Below are 18,171 nucleotides of genomic sequence, written 5' to 3' on the forward strand. Positions count from 1 at the left end.
TCGTAAATTTTTTATCTCCAAATTTCAATGATACATTCGTGAAATTAGATTTTGTTAACAATATAATCAGTCCTACAGCCTCAAAACCAGGCGTCTTCAGGCCAAGAAGGGTTGAACTTTTTCTTTAAATATTGTGCAGCATTTTATCACTGCTAATAAACGTACCTAGCATTGCCACAAACGCCATCTTCATAAATGCGAACTGATCACTTAGGTGCGATGCAGCCCATGCGGGCGGTAAATGAACGACAGTCCAGAAATGGACACCCGTCAAGCTGCATTGTCAGGATGGTTGGTCATAATTTTTGTCTTTAAAAAGTTTGAGATTACACAGATTTCTTTTGCTGTATCAGGAAAAAGATTAGACTGTATGAAGTGATTTAACTGTGACCGTTCGATAAGAATTGGTATATTTAACCCCCCAAAAGTGCGTAACTTACCTTGTTCATACACGACTGGGTAGGATTTTCTGAAATTGTCCACTCCAGAAGTGAAGTCCATATCTCTCACTTTCATCCGTTGAATCCTCAACGAGGTGTAATTCGATGTCGATGTGACAATCATGATCCACGTTGCCTAATTCCCATTCATTCCTGTTAGTTCACACCAGTATCCACGCAAATCTTGATCATTTGCACTGATGAAGGTCTTGTTCTTTTTCAGCACAAATCACAGATAGGTGGATTCGTCGGTCAACTTGAGATGAAGATGGAGTGTGCACGTACCATGCGCTTGTGCACAGAGTTCGCTTTCTGTCCAGCGCCCACACAGAGCAGAATGCGTTTCACAGGTTTTGTTTAGGGAATGCATCATGCTCTACATTATTCATGAGAATTCAAGCGCGTGAGGTATGCTCGGAATTAGGGGTAGTCCCGCCAAATTCGTTAGATTTCAGAACAGTTCGTCTGTTGTGGAGAGGTCATTGTTAGCTGTGCTGGAAGGTGCATGTTTCCCGTTTGGCGTACGGAGATAACACAGTCCAAACCTAGTCTTGGGTCAAGATTAACGTTCGTCCGCAAGCAATTTGGGAGCTGAGTGAACGAATAACGCCCGGCAATCATTGGTTCTGTACAGAAAATCCGTACTTTCGATAGCATTGCATTAATTGTATTGTGCGCATGAATCATTGAAGTCCCCACGTAGCCGTGTAATAACTACAGTAAAGAAGTAAAAGAAAGCGATGATCTCGTGATCACAGTACAAAATTTAGCCAATAAGGGCTCTCGGCGATTTGCACTTGGCAGCGCCCTGTGTGTCGCTGATGATATGAGCGCTGGGCGCGGCGACGAGCGAACGTTAAACGTTATGCCGCCCTCTCTAGTCTTGTTTCCGTTAGCTTTACTGTATTGGCTGTACCTTGGCATTTTTGGCAAAGTACGTAGGAGGACTGCTCATAATAAATCTGGTCATTTAGCAAAAGAACGCATTCATTCATTTTGCAGAAGATCATGTTGCCTAGTGTATTTAGCGTAATTTGATTACAGAATCGTGTAATAAGCCCTGTATGATGAAAACAAGTTTGTAAAATTGTTGATGACGATTCGGATTTGTGTGCTTGATTTTGGGGGGGTCACAAGTATTATTTGGTATTTGAAAATTGTCAAATGTCCAAATCACGGTAACAGTGACACTGTCTATCACAACTTCGCTATAACGTAGACTCGATCAAATGAGTGTTTTCGAATTAATCAAATAAATTGTTCAATTTTGAGTATAAAATTAATGTTGGAGGTTACGCCAATTCATACTCATGGAGGTCAGGAACAACATTTCAAGAGATTATTAAATACGTTTTTATTTGCAAGATTTTTTGTTGAGATTTTTAAGCATGGTTTAGCTATACATTATGACATTTTGACATACATTATTTTAGATCAGTCATTTCAGAGTCGAGACCAAGTCAATCAATACAAGCCAGGTGTTTTCCGACTTTCTTTCTTTTCTGTTTATAAAAATATTTTTCAATTTGTTTCCCGGAACAAGCAGTCGAGCACCCCCCCCCCATGAGCAACGCCCTTGATCTCACCCCCGTTGTACACGCCACTGTCTTGAACTGAACAAAGCAACTCTGGCAGAGAAAAAACATCAAAACAATTGCTTAACAAGCTAGTGCGCAAAGTACATGTAAAGCGTGGGAACGAGACCTCCCGTGCAAGAGATTATTTCTGTTCCCTTTGTTCCCTGACCCTCCCCCTTTTTTTTAGAATAATTGCCCGGAAGCGATCACAAAAAGAGCTTCACTGACAAAGTGCGATTGATTCAAGATACAGATAGTAATGACTAGACTGTCGTCTGTATTACGGTAATATATGTAGAAATACGAAAGTAAACTTTTTCACACGTGTATGTTCCTACTGAAGCGCAGAGAGAAGTTTTGGAGTTGTAAATTGCAATTCAAAGGAGATTTTAAAAACACAATAGGGACGTTGATAAAGCAAATAGCGAGTGTAATGCGCCGTGTTTGTTATTGATTTCTGTAGATATTAAAAATTACACTTCGATAAATATTGAGAACTCAAAATCATTTCACAGTTTAGCAGTTATATTTATTTGTTTATAAACGTCATCAATTCAGCCGATATGTTTATAGTTCAAACTACAATGTCCCTTAAAATTTCAACACATTTACAAAACATTTCTATTTGAAATAGTTTAAAAAATATCCAAGCGTATTGCCCGTGTATTAATTTTTTAAAATGCTAATTCTGAATATGAACAGTAATATATATTCCATTGCACAGTAACAATTAAATACACTGACCATTTCCCCCTCTCATACGCGTGCATGTTACATTACATAGTCATGTTATTGTCCACAATCACCATATTTACATGTATACTACATCATGTATCCATGCCAACACTGCTTCAACTTATAGTGCACTGCCTGTCAGGGAAAATGAGGAAACTATATAATATACTATATAATATATAACCTCTCCTCCATGCATACAATCGTTAGCCCAACCCCGATACCAGACTACATTGTATTATTATTTTCTGTCGTATGAAAACCTCACTTCTAAAGCGTCTTGGTTAAAAACCAATACACGGCTGCTGTTGTTTCATCGTGTTCAATAACATTGTACATCAAAATTCAGCACGCATAAACTTTATAAAAGCCAAGCTGTACAAATATATAAACAAGTGTAGGTCCAAGGTTTTCTATAAACGATGAAGCTCCTTTCCTGTGATTTTTTATATATAAAAGAGTCTTTTTTTTTTCAGTCTTATCTGGCCATCTCCAAATATTCAACAAGAGCTTTCGGCAGTGTAGAGCCGATGAGTTCACGGACTCGGGGCAAGCGCTGCGTCCCTAGAACGCGATGGATGGCTAGTCTACATAAATGCTTCAACGCGGTACCTTTCCCCGAACCTGCGTGAGCACAGATGAAAGATTACAGATACTGCCCAAGTTTCAATTTTCAGTGAAACTGTTCAAAGTATGACTGTTTCTTAACAAAGCTAGAAACGGAACCAAATTAAACACTTGATCCTCAACAATGCGCCTGTTTTTTCAGAGATGACGCCCTGATTGCTCAATTAAAACTTAAATCTGATCACCGTCGTGCATGACGTCAGCTAGCAAAATTTATGGGCTTGCGTTTTGCCCAAGCCCCACTGAGCATCATTCAGGATGCTAGGTCGACCCTTTGAATCCCATACTTTCTTTTGCCATTTTCTGTTTATAAGGACCTTTTTTGACTATGAGATTCCAAAACACATCGGGGTGTTATTTATAGCCCTTGAGTCTATTTTTAGGAACATGCCACGACTTAAACGCTTGGTTGCGGTTGATTTTTCCTGGAAAGTGCAGCTATATGCTGTCTCAAAATGCATATTGTCTGGCTCCAATTTTCCACACAGTTGGTTACAGGCCACTTAATCGGTGCTTCTCTAAACACAACATGGCATTGTCAAACTTTCTTCAAGAAAATTGCGAGAGGGGCATCTTGAACTTACTGTGGTAATTTTGGATCCATCGCTTTGTTTCGCGCCGTTCGTTTCTATCTGCCTCGTCCAAGGGAGTTCGCCCAGCATTGTTCCTTTCCCACATTGAACAGCCTCTTGATAACAATTCCAAAATCTGAGAAAAAAGGTTCGAACAGCTTCAAAAGATGGAAAAAATAGCAACATTCTTTTTTACTCAGGTTCAGCATTCGACTTTCTCCATGTAAAACCATTTAGAATATACAATGCTTTTGTCACCGACATGATCTGAGGAGATTACATTAATGTGCCGGAAATTGGGTAAGGGGATCGGGATTTGAGGGGGGGGGGTAACTTGCCCGGCCATGGAAATTTGAAAAGCGGGGAGGGGGCTGACAACATTCCCATCTCTTGTATTCTATATCAACTTTTATAAGTAAAAACACAGTAATGGTAAACTCAGGATTTTCCATATTTTGAAAGAGATTGTTAAAAAAATCCCAAAATCAAAATTCTTGATGAAAAATCTCGACATCAGGAAAAAGCCTGACAAATCTCACGTCCTGTACTTTCAGCAGAGAAATCCTCGTTAGGAACAATCCCCGAAATTCAAGCAATTATTCGGCTCGATCTGTGTCATACAAACAAAATTACACGGAAAAAGAAAACCGTACAATAAGCCACCCAAAAACCGATTGCATGCGGGATGCCATGAACGTTGAGCAGTAGAACGAAAGGGTGCGTGACATTACCTACCTACCCCCAACTGAATGATTCCTCGAAATACTGTAATATCATTTAATTCTCTAAAATTTTGTCACGTGAAGCATTCATGCTGTTTCAACTTCACCTTCTTAAATCTTATCAATGCATTCTTTCTTGTGTTGATTTACTTTGATTCATAAAAAGTCTTCGATTTCCTGGTGTGAATTCTTTCGGTTTCCTTTCCCTTTTCATTCCATGTCAGTGTTGTGATTATCTTTTTCTCCGTTAGCACATCACACGGGAAAACACCTGAAACCAACAAGCCCAGTTAAGTTCCCCTTTACCTGAGGTGGGCGGCCCTCCACCGCGGCCAAATGTGCCGGGGTGTCGCCCCTCATGTCCCTCACCAGCGGATCCGCGCCGTGCTTCAGCAACAACCGCACCGTGTCTTCGTGCCCGTGCTCGGCCGCGTCGTGTAGCGGTGTGCGGCCCACGTCCCGATCGCGGACGTTGGGATCGGCGCCCGACTTAAGCAAGAACTCGGCAACTTCGGGTATGGCCATCGTCATGACCTGTCCGATTTGAAAACATAAGCCAACATTTTGCTTTAATGGAGAGGCATTGAATGTGAATTTGGATGTTTCTCATTTCTTGTTCTGTTGCTACTCTCTATAACGACCGAAAAATACATGTAGATGAAAACGGATTGCTAGTCTTAAGTCAGATTTTATGGGAAAATATTCTGAAGTGTTACAAATATGAATATAATCTCACCTGTATTGCACTCCGACCGTATTTATTCTGTCCGTTGATGTCCACGTTGGCCATACCCTTCAGCTCAAGAAGTTGTTCCATATCCCCGTTGGCTGCGGCCCGCGTGAATTCGTCCTGGAGTGTCGCAGCTGATAGTTGACGTGGGGCGTTAGCGGCGATCATCGCCACATCTATAACACAATTATGTCAAGCAGTGATTTTTTTCATCTGACATTACAAAACAAGTTCATTTCCAGTTGATCATTCCGAAGTTGGTCCAGTCTTGCTTGGACATTTCAGCTATGTTGGTTGGCATGACCTTCCACCAACTTGACTTCAACGCCAACTAACGAAAGCTGATGATCATGGCCAGCCAGCAACAAAAACCGTGTGTGGGGACCACATCTATCTGTCCTGCGCGACATGAACTTGACGAATATTGATGTTTAGATAAATACACCACGTTCAATTCCCTTAAGAACAGAAAGGCAGTTAATAGAATAACTTTTGTTGAAAATGTGCGAAAATAACAGCCGCCGAATCACTGTGCATTTATGCCCAACGATGAAGCTTAGAGAGTACTACATACTGGCCTAGAAAAGACCTTTTTACTAATGATTCATAATTATGCTCGCATGCGCACAAATGGCCTTAGTGGCAAGAAGCGTGAGCTGGTCATTGAAAAGGTACAAGGGTGCGACTTTGATGATCATTTTCTCTCAGGTTTTCTGGCTTTGTTCAGTTTTTTTCTTCAGAAAATCCTATTAAATCGTTTTGCTATTAGTTTCTACTCCTAGCAGGATTTTTAGTTCTCTGTTAAAAGACTTCATAACCGTAATATTTCTTGTGCGCACGAAATCGCCGTTTCTTAGTATGGCCCCCTTCCATCATAAGTAGTAAAACTTACATCGATAGTGTTCTTGGAGCCAACATGTGCGTTTGTAAACATGTACTGATTTTCAATGTAAACAAGTGTCAATAAACCGCAACAATGTACTGTCGTTTGTCATTTACGTCATGATTTTGAACAGAATATCGAGACGTGAGAATTAATTGAATGTGCTCAATCCACGCTTTTCACATCACTAAAATAAGAGGTCTTGAAGCCCTTAAAACAATGCAAACAGATTTAGAGTATGACTCCTAATCTCTATTTGAGATCTGCAAAGTGGTCATGAGAATCACATGCGAAAGTGAAGATAATGTTCATTTTGGGTTGCAGAGTTTCAAAAAGTATCCACATTGTACATAAATATAGAGAATTCAAACAAACTTTTAAAGTTTCATTGAAACAGAAAGAGTCGATAAAAAGTTTAGTTGGAATGTAATTACGGAGGAAAGAGGACAGGTGATGTTTGAAGGGAAGAACCATTATACGGCACTTAACGATTGCAATTTCCGACACCAGAACTTGAAAACTTCAGTAGTTGCAACTTGGAGTGATAAAGGTGCAAACAGTGGCATGGTTAAGTACATGTACAAAAGCGAGAGTGATGGATGATTTCGCGGGTTACTTCAATTTTGCGCAGGTATTTATAGAAAAAACCGTTGTGCTACAATACTTATGACTGTCTAGTTTTAAAATCGTAAGTTATTTGAAATCATTTGGTCTCGGGGCATTCTTGTTTATTTGGAATTTAGTCTCTTTTTGTACTGCTTCATTATTTTTCTTTGGCTGACGTCACCTTTGGACGCATTTTCCGTGCACGTTTAAATCATGTCAAGAAGTAGACAAGGAACTTGATCATAATAAAAATGGCGGGAATTATCCAAAATGGCTGCAAGACGCAGAAAAAAAGTGTCGACATGTTTCTTGTGTCAGGTTAGACAATAAGTGCACAGATATTTGACATAACGTTGCAGCGGTTAAACATAAAGTATCCTTTTTTTAAAAGCTAATTATAGATAACCAACCCGAATTAGCTCACTTTCGAATGAGGGAAGTCTTAGTCACAGATGTTTGTATTTGTCCTAGAAAAAAATGCGCTCCATCGTCCCTGTGCGACAACCCAACGACAATCCTGGCCCTGGTAGACAGCAACCGTTTAGGTGTGAGAACAATGTGGCGACTGCTCCTGCACTAAACTTGATGAATTAAATTCGTGCATATAAGAAACAAGTCCTACCTATAAGGTAGCCTTTGAAGACAATCTGCAGCTGAAGAGGTCTTGAAACAGGAGAAACCATTCCTGGAATTCGTGATTGGCCCGTGGATTTACAAATGACTTCTGACAACTTTGCGAACGGATCTGAGTGCGGTCTGACTTGAGCCAAGTCTGGAGTCACAAAATTTACGCGGGAAGAAAGCTGAACTTTTTAAGGGACGTGTATGGGGTCCATCCATTCAGAAATACCCTTCTCAATCATCCACTTTGTTTGTAATGTTCTAATTTCGGGTATGACAATATCTGAGACCTGGACATTGCTGAAGATACGTGTTGTACAATGAGTGGCTTTGTTGACAAAGTACTGCGTGGTTGCGTTCTCACACAGAGGCAATAACCGCAGGTGTGCGGTTAAATCAACCAAGGGGTGTGTAGATCTACTGGCCAATAAGAAAACAAGTATATGATGTCATGATCTGTAAAAAGAGTGTTGTCATAGATTTTCCTTTCCCGCTTTGACAGCGACAACTCACTAGTGAAGTTCATTCCCCGCGAGTTCTGAAGTCGGGCAATTAAATTTGCGGTTACAGTTACGCACGGCAATCAACAAGCAAAAGACGGGCGCTCATTGGATGGTTCCCTTGTCCAATACTGCAAGAGGTTGGTGTAATGTGTTTATAAATATAGCCCACTGTTACCAGGGATTGCCAAGAAAATGATCAACCAATCAACTGCATACGCTCAAAGGGGAAATTCCTTTGATTCGTCAACAATGTTAACCTGTATCACATTCACTATCTCAAGTAAATAGAGAAAGCAAACAAACCGATGGCAGTCATTGAGTGGGAGGATCAGAGCTTACTGTCATCCAATCGCTGGCACGCCGAATGATGTCATGTGCCAAATAAAGGTCATCTTCTGATCGAGTGCACTAACTCAATTATTGATGGGCTTTAATATTTCTCATTCTGTTTTTCCCCTTACCACTTACACAGTTATCCAAATGAAAACATTTCGGATAGAACTTACATTGTCTATCATTTTAAAACACGTGTGAAGTGTTAAAATCTCAACAACTCACCCACTTCTTCGCTTTCCCACCAGGATAAACTTGAATCCCGCCTGTCTCGTGCGCGCGTAAAATCTGACCGCGCTGGTGATCCAAAAGGCATAATGACATGAGAAATGTCCATGCTGGAGACCAAATCGCCAAGCAACCAGACTCCTTGCTAAGGAAGACTTCTAACTTAGACGGAGAATTGCGAGTGGTTCACCGAGGATCTTTGGCATGGAATGAGCAAATAAGAAAAATAAATCTTTGCTAGGCGTGTATAATTTCCTGCCTCGACTTGTCTACTTCTGATCAAGTAAGGGCATGTTGAAATCAAAGAAATCGTCAACAGGCGGCATGTATACCCTGCTATGAAAAGCCACAGCCATGTGGACTTTAAATAGGAAGACGCGTGGGTGGACATGAATATGTATTGCCTTCATATTGGGAACGTCGGCGGTTTTATCAATTATACAGCCCAGTTTCGCGCCCAAATCGTGTGCGCGCCGACTGGCCTGCCAGCTACAATGGAATACGCTGTGACTTGATCTTTAGTCTCACGTTGTCTGCTGCTTGAGTCATTTTGAGGGGGTGTTTTGGGTGATTGGAATAGCCTTCATACAACCATGGAGGGAGGAATATTCCTTCCTCCACGATACCGTTTAGCCTAATGTTGCAATCTGCTTCTTTGTCAATATTTCCCCCTTGACAGGCCCAGTTATAATATCCGCATATTTCATTCGCTCTATAAACATGCAAAAATTATGACAGCTGACAAATTTATAACGGTAACATTCTGATACGATTCAAAACATAAAGAGTTTGATCAATGTATGCCTATATACTAAATACGAATATTTGATCGAGTTGGCAGTCTAAATGTCTGTCTTGATCCGAGTCTACAGTTTCAAAAAAAACTTTGCCTATATGTCTACAATGTTGGGGGGGCTGACCTTGGACACTTTTCTCTCTAAAACTGTACGTGTCAGAAGTGGCCTCCTACATGCAGTCAATTTTTGATCGCCCAAAGGGCCCAACATCAGGCACAGTTTGTAAGATAATTCAAGCAGGCTAAGCGGAAACTAATGCAGTTTAAAATCCCCGGTTTGGGACCAATTTGCTGCAGGCGTCTGAGAGGCGCGAGCCAGCTGACAGTTTTTGACTAATTAACGGGCGCATCTCTAAGGCTTCTTTCTGACCGACGGCACGATTGTAAATAGAATGTACACCTGCAAATTTGTCTTCGCTAGGGTTAAAAGTTGCCACGACACTCCTAAATGTGAACCACCAATCTAAAAAAGATGATGAAGTAGAACTAGGGGATTTTGATGTCTGGCAACTTGAAGTCCTCTCCCCGTCGTTAGTTCTCATTCCTACAAGAATTTTGTCTGCAGAAAGCTAAAACTACCATTTTCTAGGTAGGCCTATTAAATAGCTTTTATTTCCACTGCCTTAATTGCTTTGGAATGGTGGTTCACAAAAGTACAGTGCATACATCGTGCAAACAGGGCAATTACAAGGTGTTGTGATCAACACCAACAGAAAGGTTAATTTCGTTTCAGTGCAAACACAAATTCGAGTTCTGAAAACAAGGAACACTTGGGGCCATCTTTGTCATAAAACCGTAATATTTTCGGTCTTTTTACTTTTTTAACGACAGCTGCGGTTCTTAATTCAACCCTTTTTTTCTCATTTCATTATACAATGTAGTTGAACTTTGTCGACTTGTGCCAGCAGGTAAAGCTCGAAGCATTTCATTTATTTTTTTTTCATCGCAATGGAATACAGTCTTCTTCTTTTAGTCTTGAATGGTCGACTTAGAATGAAGGCCGGTGTTATTCCTCACGTGCATGTCGGGCAAGGAATCAATCCCTACGACAGACGTCTCCAATGGCTGAATAAGTGAGTGGCAGTTGTCCACATGCTGGACCTTCATTTGATAAATGATGCTAATATGTTTTTTTATTGTGGTTTCCGCTCAGAACGATGCAGAGTCGAAACCAACCTGTGCCCAGTGAGGTGATTTCCTGTTTACATTCAATGGGTTCCTGCACCAATCTTTCAGATTGATATTCATGACTCTGAAACAAACCAGGCAAAAATGAATTCCTTTGCAATGATCTCCAACGCCCACGTGATGCCTTTCCGGGCCGGATGGAAACACTGTCGCATTGATGGTCATTAGATATTTATGTGCAGTGTGCATGCAACAGGAATTTCCTATTGAAAGATGTCTGGGACCGCGCCACACTGGTTGAAAGTTCGCATACACTGAAAAGTGTCAAAATAAAATGTGTGAGACTTTGTTTCTACCTCGAACGCATCAACTCTTTTTCTTATACATGTAGTTAATAACTGACTTTAAGCATTAGAAATATTGAAGCTATGCTTAAGATAAGTGAAAATGGTTGCAAGAATAGAAATTACTTTGAGTCCAGGAGCAATGCAAACTTTCGATGACTTCAGACAAATGCCCGGAGGGGGGACTGGGAGCATAAGCGGTCTTGCTTTTTCGCCCTGCTCTCGTTAAAACACGACGGGGTTTATACCAGGATAGAATAGGATCTCTCTTTTTTTCAAGCTACATTGGAAGGTGGAGTAATGCGCAACAGAAAGGGTAAAATTGTCCCGTTTAGGTCGAATGGGACGGAATTTGTGCGGTGGCATAGCCAGACTCATCTAAGACTAGAGGGGGCAAGGAAGGGGGCCAAGAGTTCTCACGGCCGCGGCGGCGGCAGTCCCCCCCCCCCGAGCTACGACACTTGATTAGTATCAAGGAATTTTGGTCACGGCAGATGGCCCCACCAAATGAAAAATGACAGCATGAAGATCATAAAATCAGTCTGACCCGGTACACGTTTTTCTATGATCTCATGGGGTAAAGGCTGCAAAAAGTTAATAACCTTTTCAAAAGGAAAAGAATTTTATCAACATTATTCTGTAAATTCAAAATTAAAATACACCTGCAGTCACCGGTACAGCTGCACTATCACCTCGATTGATAGCACGACCAAATCATATCCTATGATGACAACCAGGAGGCGGATGTTCCCGCCCAAAATTGTGAACACGTTGTTATATTATATTATACAATATACGCGTACGTATAACTTTTTAGCTGGTGGAGCAAAATCACATACGCCTAATTTTATTACATGTATCTGCATGCAGCTGTTGTTCTGAAAATTCAGATTATGACATTCAGAGCAACTAAGCAAATTATTTACTTACCGCAAGTGAATGTCCAACCAGGCTTGAGCGCGGGATAAAGTTTTTTCAGTCGACAACTCGTTTGGATTTTAAACAAGCGTCACAAAGTTGGCAGTGTCAGGATCGACAATGCACAATGCAAATTCTGGGGCATTCCCTCGATTTGCAAAACAGAAAATGCCAGCTGTGTTTGTTTTCTTTCCCTGCTCATTGAATTGGAACCCTGAGGTCACAGGCAAGTTGAGACATGACAGCAACTGTTGTTGTTTATCAGGAAGGAAAAACTTCGTCTACTTTTGATTGTGGGTGAATTACGCCCTATATCCGAGGATACAAACGCCCCTAAATTCCTGCAAACATACATTGTACCTTGAGTTGTATGCTTATTTCGGAGACATAAATGTTAGAAGTTCTTGAATGAAAATGGTGGATTTTACATCAATACACTGGGGCATGACGCATATGACGCATCATGACGGGTATTCGGTTTTGACAAAATGTCAACACAACAGGCCTGGACTTGTGTGATGTCACCCCATTGTTGTTTATCACCTGAAACAGCGCCCTCAAAGCATAGCCGTGAACAGATTTTTTTATGCAGTGTCTGCGCATGTGCACTTTGCATGACGAAAGACCACAACAATGGCGGCCAACAGAGAGGAAATATTGGCAGATTTTCAGGTGACAATTTCTCTGATTTCTGAAATATACGTTGGGGTATTTTAGTATGATCAGTTGATTTGAGTCATCGGAGCCCGTTTCTCCGACGATTTGTTCCAAGTTAGAATTCTTCTGCTTGGTGTGCCCGATAAAATGCAGTTTTCATCAGGCTGTCAATGACACAGCTGATCTGCTTTCATTCCCAGCCACATTCACATTATAAACCACGCAGACCTAATTTCAACATGATTGATGGGCCATGGATAGGCCTTGGTCTAAACACGACAACTTTATACAGGCCCTAGGGCCTAAAGGTAGGACCTTCAAGGGTCCATGTTGTCACTGTGGTTAAAGTTCCGTTTACAGACATAAGACATGTAAGAAAAGGCCTAAACTAAAGCCAGATTTTGCAGGGAAAATATTTCCTTTGCATTTTCTGAGGCTTTGCCTAGCTAGGTATTTAATTATCATTTTGATTAACATGATTAATTCCTTACAAGATGGACATGACGGAATTCAAACCATAGTCCTTGTCAATTTTGGATTTTTTCCCATGAAAGAACCTCCAGACATGCCAGAGCTGCAAATCAAAAGAAGAAATCAAAATGTCCTGTAAAATTGGTCAGGCTGTGAGTTTAGACACTGAAGAATATTGTTAGGACTATTTTAGTGGAAAAACACATCATATTTCATCACACAATCAGCAACAGCCTGCTGGCCAAGCATGGGTGCTGAGTGCTTGTGCTTGGCATGCTTGGGTGTTGACATCATTTTTTTGTGCTCAACGTTTCCCTTTTAACTTAAAGCTCTGACCCCTCTGATCCACGAAATGAATGCACCTACGGGCCATTTCCAATGAGCGGTCTCTTCCAACTCGGAGATTGCATTCACAAAAACCTCCTACTTTTATGGATCTACAGTACAGGGGTTTCAAAATAAGCCGGCAACTGGCAAATTTGACCGGCTAGGCCCTACTTAAACTTTTCTACCAGCTACGGTTTTTCAGTCATCAAAAAAAAATGGACCCCACACCATTAGGGGTTGGGACTCGCAGCCGCCTGCATTCATGCATCTACCTGTTACTAGGAAATATGTTGAAACCCCTGGTCAAATTCACAGAGTATTAAAGTTAGGCTACATTTACGGCTCCAGAAAATAGCAACCGTTGGGTGGATGAAGATACAGATAAAAGAAGGTGAAGATAGCTGACTTGGGTGACATGCAGTAGGATATTGTCAAAAGAATTGAATGTGACTCGACACACCAAAACCAGGCTATAAATTGTAATGTTGGACAATTCCTCTACCCAGCTGTTAAACTCCATACTTCAAAATGATCCACTGCAGTTTTGTCTGCAAAAGGCTTTGGCAGTTGGGGGCAGTGATAGTTGTGGAACTTGAATTGTTAATCATTGTTATTATTCATCATTACTGGTAATGACACCAAGGATTCCTCAATATCACCCTAGGCACTGTTGCTCGAAAGCATGAAGAAACCTGCAGAGAGGAGAAAATGAGAAGCAGTGACAGGTTTAGAGGTGGGAGGAAAACCCCAGAGAAATATTCTGGGTAAAACCCACAGAATGAGGTAGGAACTGAAGACCCCATCCACATGTGGACCAGGCCGGGATTTGAACCCGGACCACCTAGATGGAAGGTAAAGAAAGAACCACTAGGCCAACCTAACTCCCTTGTACTGGTTTCTTTTCTGGACAGTAGCTTAGAAACATTCAACATGAATTTGCAGGCACAACCGTACTGGCCGTAATCTGAATGCCACCAGATGGCACTGCTGTGTTCCTATTTGATATGTTGTTGTTTTCAATGGTTGTTAATTTTAGTGCCATGGAAGGCAGGGGTTGAATACATGTATGTCCAGCCACCACACTCTCTCTATCACAAAAATAGGGCCAGCTCACGTTGAATTTTCATTGTAGTCCAATCCATTCAGCTTTAGTAAAAACCGAAGTTGCCTGAGGAAAAGTTGTTTTAGGACATACTGTAGTTTTGTCAAGCTCATCTCTCTTCTTTACTTATAACTTAGTAAATTTAATTTCTTTTTCAGTTGTATAAAACTTTTGGCATTATCTAGCCCCTTTATCCCCCCCTCCCTTGCATTCGTCTAAAACATTCAGCACTGTGGTTATCATTTTAATTGTAAATACAAAGTATGCTGACTATGGAAGTTACACTGTTACAATAAGTCATGTACATCCACATGTATGTGTACCCACTGCTGTCAGAACACCTGCTTCACTACATTAATGAGTAGACCCCTAAGAGTGTGTTTGTCTCACATTTTGTGAAAGAGTTCTGTGCCCAAGAATTTGAGAGGTTGTAGGGAGATTAAGAGTAATTTTTTACACATGTACCATGTTTTTGATGCAGCCTCTGAAAGCTAGCCTTCTTGTAAATTTTTGATGAGTTGAACCGAAAATGCACATGTAATTGAGTAATCAATGGGGGCTTTGTGTAGATAAGAGAAGGCAATCTGTTACTTGGAAACGACGTCCCTCTGGGCCGACACCCGGCCGACATTTTGCCCTTTGCTGGCTTGCATAGTCCCTCCATTGTTGGTCTGAACGATGGAGGTCGGAACCAGGCTGTTGGCTCTGCCTCTCGCCTACAGACGAGAGAGTACTTAGGCTCTCAGCCCACTCCAGGGTAGCTTTAGGTGAATCCGAAATGAGCTTTAAGTCAAGATGGCCAACTTGTTAATACAGTCAATATTACAGCCTCAATTATAGCACAGTCCTACTTTTCATCATAAAAGGGCCAAGTGGTTAGGGTCCTAATGAGAGGGCTGGGGAGGGGGGTTGAAATCCAGCTGCGACCACTGCGCCTTCAGTTGCCTCTCTCCAACTCGGCAGTGTTGTTGTCGAGACCATCACAACACCAGACACAAGACCATATACAACACCAGACGCAAGACCAGGTACAAGGCCAGACACAAGATCAGACACATGACCACTCACAAGTAACAGTGTGAACAATGACAAAAGAACGCTTTTACTGCAGTTCATTTGAATAGCTTATGACTTGAATTCAGACTGGAGGTCTTGTGCTGGTCTCGTGTGGTCTTAAGTGGTCTCGACTACAACACTGCACCTTGGAGTGTAAATTGGTACCAACATTAGCTGAAGAACATCCTACATAAATGATAGACTGCCATCCCATCGAGGACCATAAAGATATTTTCTGTCATTTTGTAAGGCCTGTACCGAATACTGCTGGATTGATCATCAAGCATTCAAGATGTCTTTACAATGTATTTGTTGATTTGAACATATTCATAGGTGCAGTACAGTGAAGTAAAAAAGGAAAAGCTCAGCTTCTTTGTTACCAAATGTCCTTCTTAACATGTTTGATTACACTTCAGATCAAATATTCAGCATGCTGCTGAGACCTGAGATATACACCATCTTTATGGGCCACACACGCTAGCCCAGAATGTACTTATGTACATATATACAATGTTCACTCAGTGAAATTCAACCAGGAGCAGACACCAGACCCATATGCATGTACATGTACATCCTGTTTACCTCAGACTGTGCTTGTTTTGTCACAGGCCCCATTTCTCATGTTTGAACAGAAAGATACATGCGTACTGTACGTACCATATGTGCAAGGGACAAGGGCTGCATATGCACTTACAAGGGAACCCTGTTACCGTGGCTGAAACTGCACTCCGTCTCTCCTTGCCACAGGAAGGAAATTAGCAAAAGTCTTTTCTGGGCGGGTCAGTTATTGGCACCTGTACACTGTATGTTGGTATTTTAACCAGAACAGTAATATGCAGTCATGCAGTGTGTAAACTTAGCCGTGCTTACCTGTTGGAGCCAGACTGATGTCCTGTGCGTCTTTGGTTCACCGGTGTTGGCCGATTTGCGCAAGACCCTTCACAACACAATGTGCACTGTGTAGCGTGCTTGCAGATGAAGGTAGTGGAACCGTGGAAATGCACTAAGTTCATGTGCAGCTGCACTCGCGGGTAACCACAGGAATTTCTTCCTGTGTTTATGGCACTTTCATATCCAGGAATAATGTGAAAATGATACGTTGATTTCTACAAAACAAATATTGGATGATGCACAAATTGCAAATGTATGAGGGTATTCTGGAATGAAGCCAGTGTTTGATGTGGCTGATTTTGCCCCGGCACATTTCCATGCAGGAATGAGGTTCCCTGTGATACATGTTTGTGATACAATTTTGTTTTGTCTGCAGCTTTGAAAAATTATGGTATGTTGGTCCTTTATTTCTAGAAGGAGGAAATGCCGTAGGTGTGTACTTGTGATTTTGAACCTGTTTACAGTATACGAATGTATGAGGGTATTCTGGAATGAAGCCAGTGTTTGATGTGGCTGATTTTGCCCCGGCACATTTCCATGCAGGAATGAGGTTCCCTGTGATACATGTTTGTGATACAATTTTGTTTTGTCCGCAGCTTTGAAAAATTATGGTATGTTGGTCCTTTATTTCTAGAAGGAGGAAATGCCGTAGGTGTGTACTTGTGATTTTGAACCTGTTTACAGTATACGAATGTATGAGGGTATTCTGGAATGAAGCCAGTGTTTGATGTGGCTGATTTTGTCCCGGCACATTTCCATGCAGGAATGAGGTTCCCTGTGATACATGTTTGTGATACAATTTTGTTTTGTCTGCAGCTTTGAAAAATTATGGTACGTTGGTCCTTTATTTCTAGAAAGAGGAAATGCCGTAGGTGTGTACTTGTGATTTTGAACCTGTTTACAGTATACGAATGTATGAGGGTATTCTGGAATGAAGCCAGTGTTTGATGTGGCTGATTTTGTCCCGGCACATTTCCATGCAGGAATGAGGTTCCCTGTGATACATGTTTGTGATACAATTTTGTTTTGTCTGCAGCTTTGAAAAATTATGGTACGTTGGTCCTTTATTTCTAGAAAGAGGAAATGCCGTAGGTGTGTACTTGTGATTTTGAACCTGTTTACAGTATACGAATGTATGAGGGTATTCTGGAATGAAGCCAGTGTTTGATGTGGCTGATTTTGTCCCGGCACATTTCCATGCAGGAATGAGGTTCCCTGTGATACATGTTTGTGATACAATTTTGTTTTGTCTGCAGCTTTGAAAAATTATGGTACGTTGGTCCTTTATTTCTAGAAAGAAGAAATGCCGTAGGTGTGTACTTGTGATTATGAACCTGTTTACAGTACAAATGTATTGTTGGTAAAAGGAAACATAGACTATGTTTTGTAGAGTCCTTATAGACAAACATAGACAACTGTTCAAATTCTGAGTATTTGCTCAGTGGGTTGGCCTCGTTTCTGTTTTGTTGATCATGGTAAAGCATAAGCTCTTTTACATGGCAAGTAAATGGAATACGGGCGTATCAGTTATCTGTAAATTTCTCCATTAGTTTCTGGATTCAGGTTCAAAACACAGATATGCCTAGTAATGACCATCATTGCATGTTGCGAATAGATGCTGGAGTTGCCTGCTTCTGCAGGAGTAAGAGATGGTGCGTTTTCGAAAAGGTATCTCTTGGTGGGAACGCTCTGGTTAATGCGCATCTGGCACGTGACGCGCTGAGTACCCGCTATGTACTGTCTTCACGTGTGTGCCGTGCGAAAATTGGTAGTTTTGCCCATTAGTGTCTTCTTTGCCATTGAGGGGATGCGTAATTTCCTCAATAAGATCGAAGTTTGATCAGCAACCGTTTGTCAGTCTTTGGTCAATTTGAATATATTTTGTTCATACCAGTCCCGGCCTC

General features: G+C 41.3%; 2 protein-coding genes across 8 annotated transcripts in view; one reads left to right on the forward strand and one right to left on the reverse strand.

The window, feature by feature from the left end:
- The window catches only part of faf1 (Fas associated factor 1), a 31,735-nt gene that overhangs the window by 2,010 nt on the left and 11,554 nt on the right, over window positions 1-18,171 (forward strand). The window contains exons 1-2 of one of the 3 annotated variants that reach the window (XM_022245983.2): window positions 12,410-12,435; window positions 13,883-14,070. The exons of 1 other annotated variant lie outside the window; for it this stretch is intronic. In XM_022245983.2, coding sequence (XP_022101675.1) covers window positions 14,026-14,070 — 45 coding nt within the window. In that variant the 5' untranslated portion in view covers window positions 12,410-12,435; window positions 13,883-14,025. Of the gene's footprint in view, window positions 1-12,314; window positions 12,436-13,882; window positions 14,071-18,171 lie in introns of those variants that run through there. One more of the 3 variants, XM_022245985.2, reaches the window with a different exon arrangement.
- LOC110985161 (inversin-like) lies at window positions 1,770-16,339 on the reverse strand. 5 transcript variants are annotated; one of them, XM_022245987.2, is made up of 7 exons: window positions 11,776-12,216; window positions 8,575-8,774; window positions 7,515-7,664; window positions 5,410-5,579; window positions 4,980-5,207; window positions 3,964-4,087; window positions 1,770-3,376 (listed from the first exon to the last, which is right to left on the reverse strand). In XM_022245987.2, exons 2-7 carry the CDS (start codon window positions 8,684-8,686, stop codon window positions 3,231-3,233), a joined length of 930 nt encoding a protein of 309 aa, XP_022101679.2. In that variant the 5' UTR covers window positions 8,687-8,774; window positions 11,776-12,216; the 3' UTR covers window positions 1,770-3,230. The 5 variants fall into 5 exon arrangements, with proteins under 5 accessions (XP_022101679.2, XP_022101680.2, XP_022101682.2 ...); XM_022245988.2 differs by lacking the exon at window positions 7,515-7,664 and having other exon boundaries at window positions 11,776-12,211; XM_087144256.1 differs by lacking the exons at window positions 1,770-3,376; window positions 3,964-4,087 and adding an exon at window positions 4,491-4,561 and having other exon boundaries at window positions 11,776-12,228.

This window comes from Acanthaster planci, linkage group LG12, assembly GCF_054643075.1.
Source record: "Acanthaster planci isolate LZ-2023a linkage group LG12, COTS_SCS, whole genome shotgun sequence".
Taxonomy (NCBI): Eukaryota; Metazoa; Echinodermata; class Asteroidea; order Valvatida; family Acanthasteridae; genus Acanthaster; species Acanthaster planci.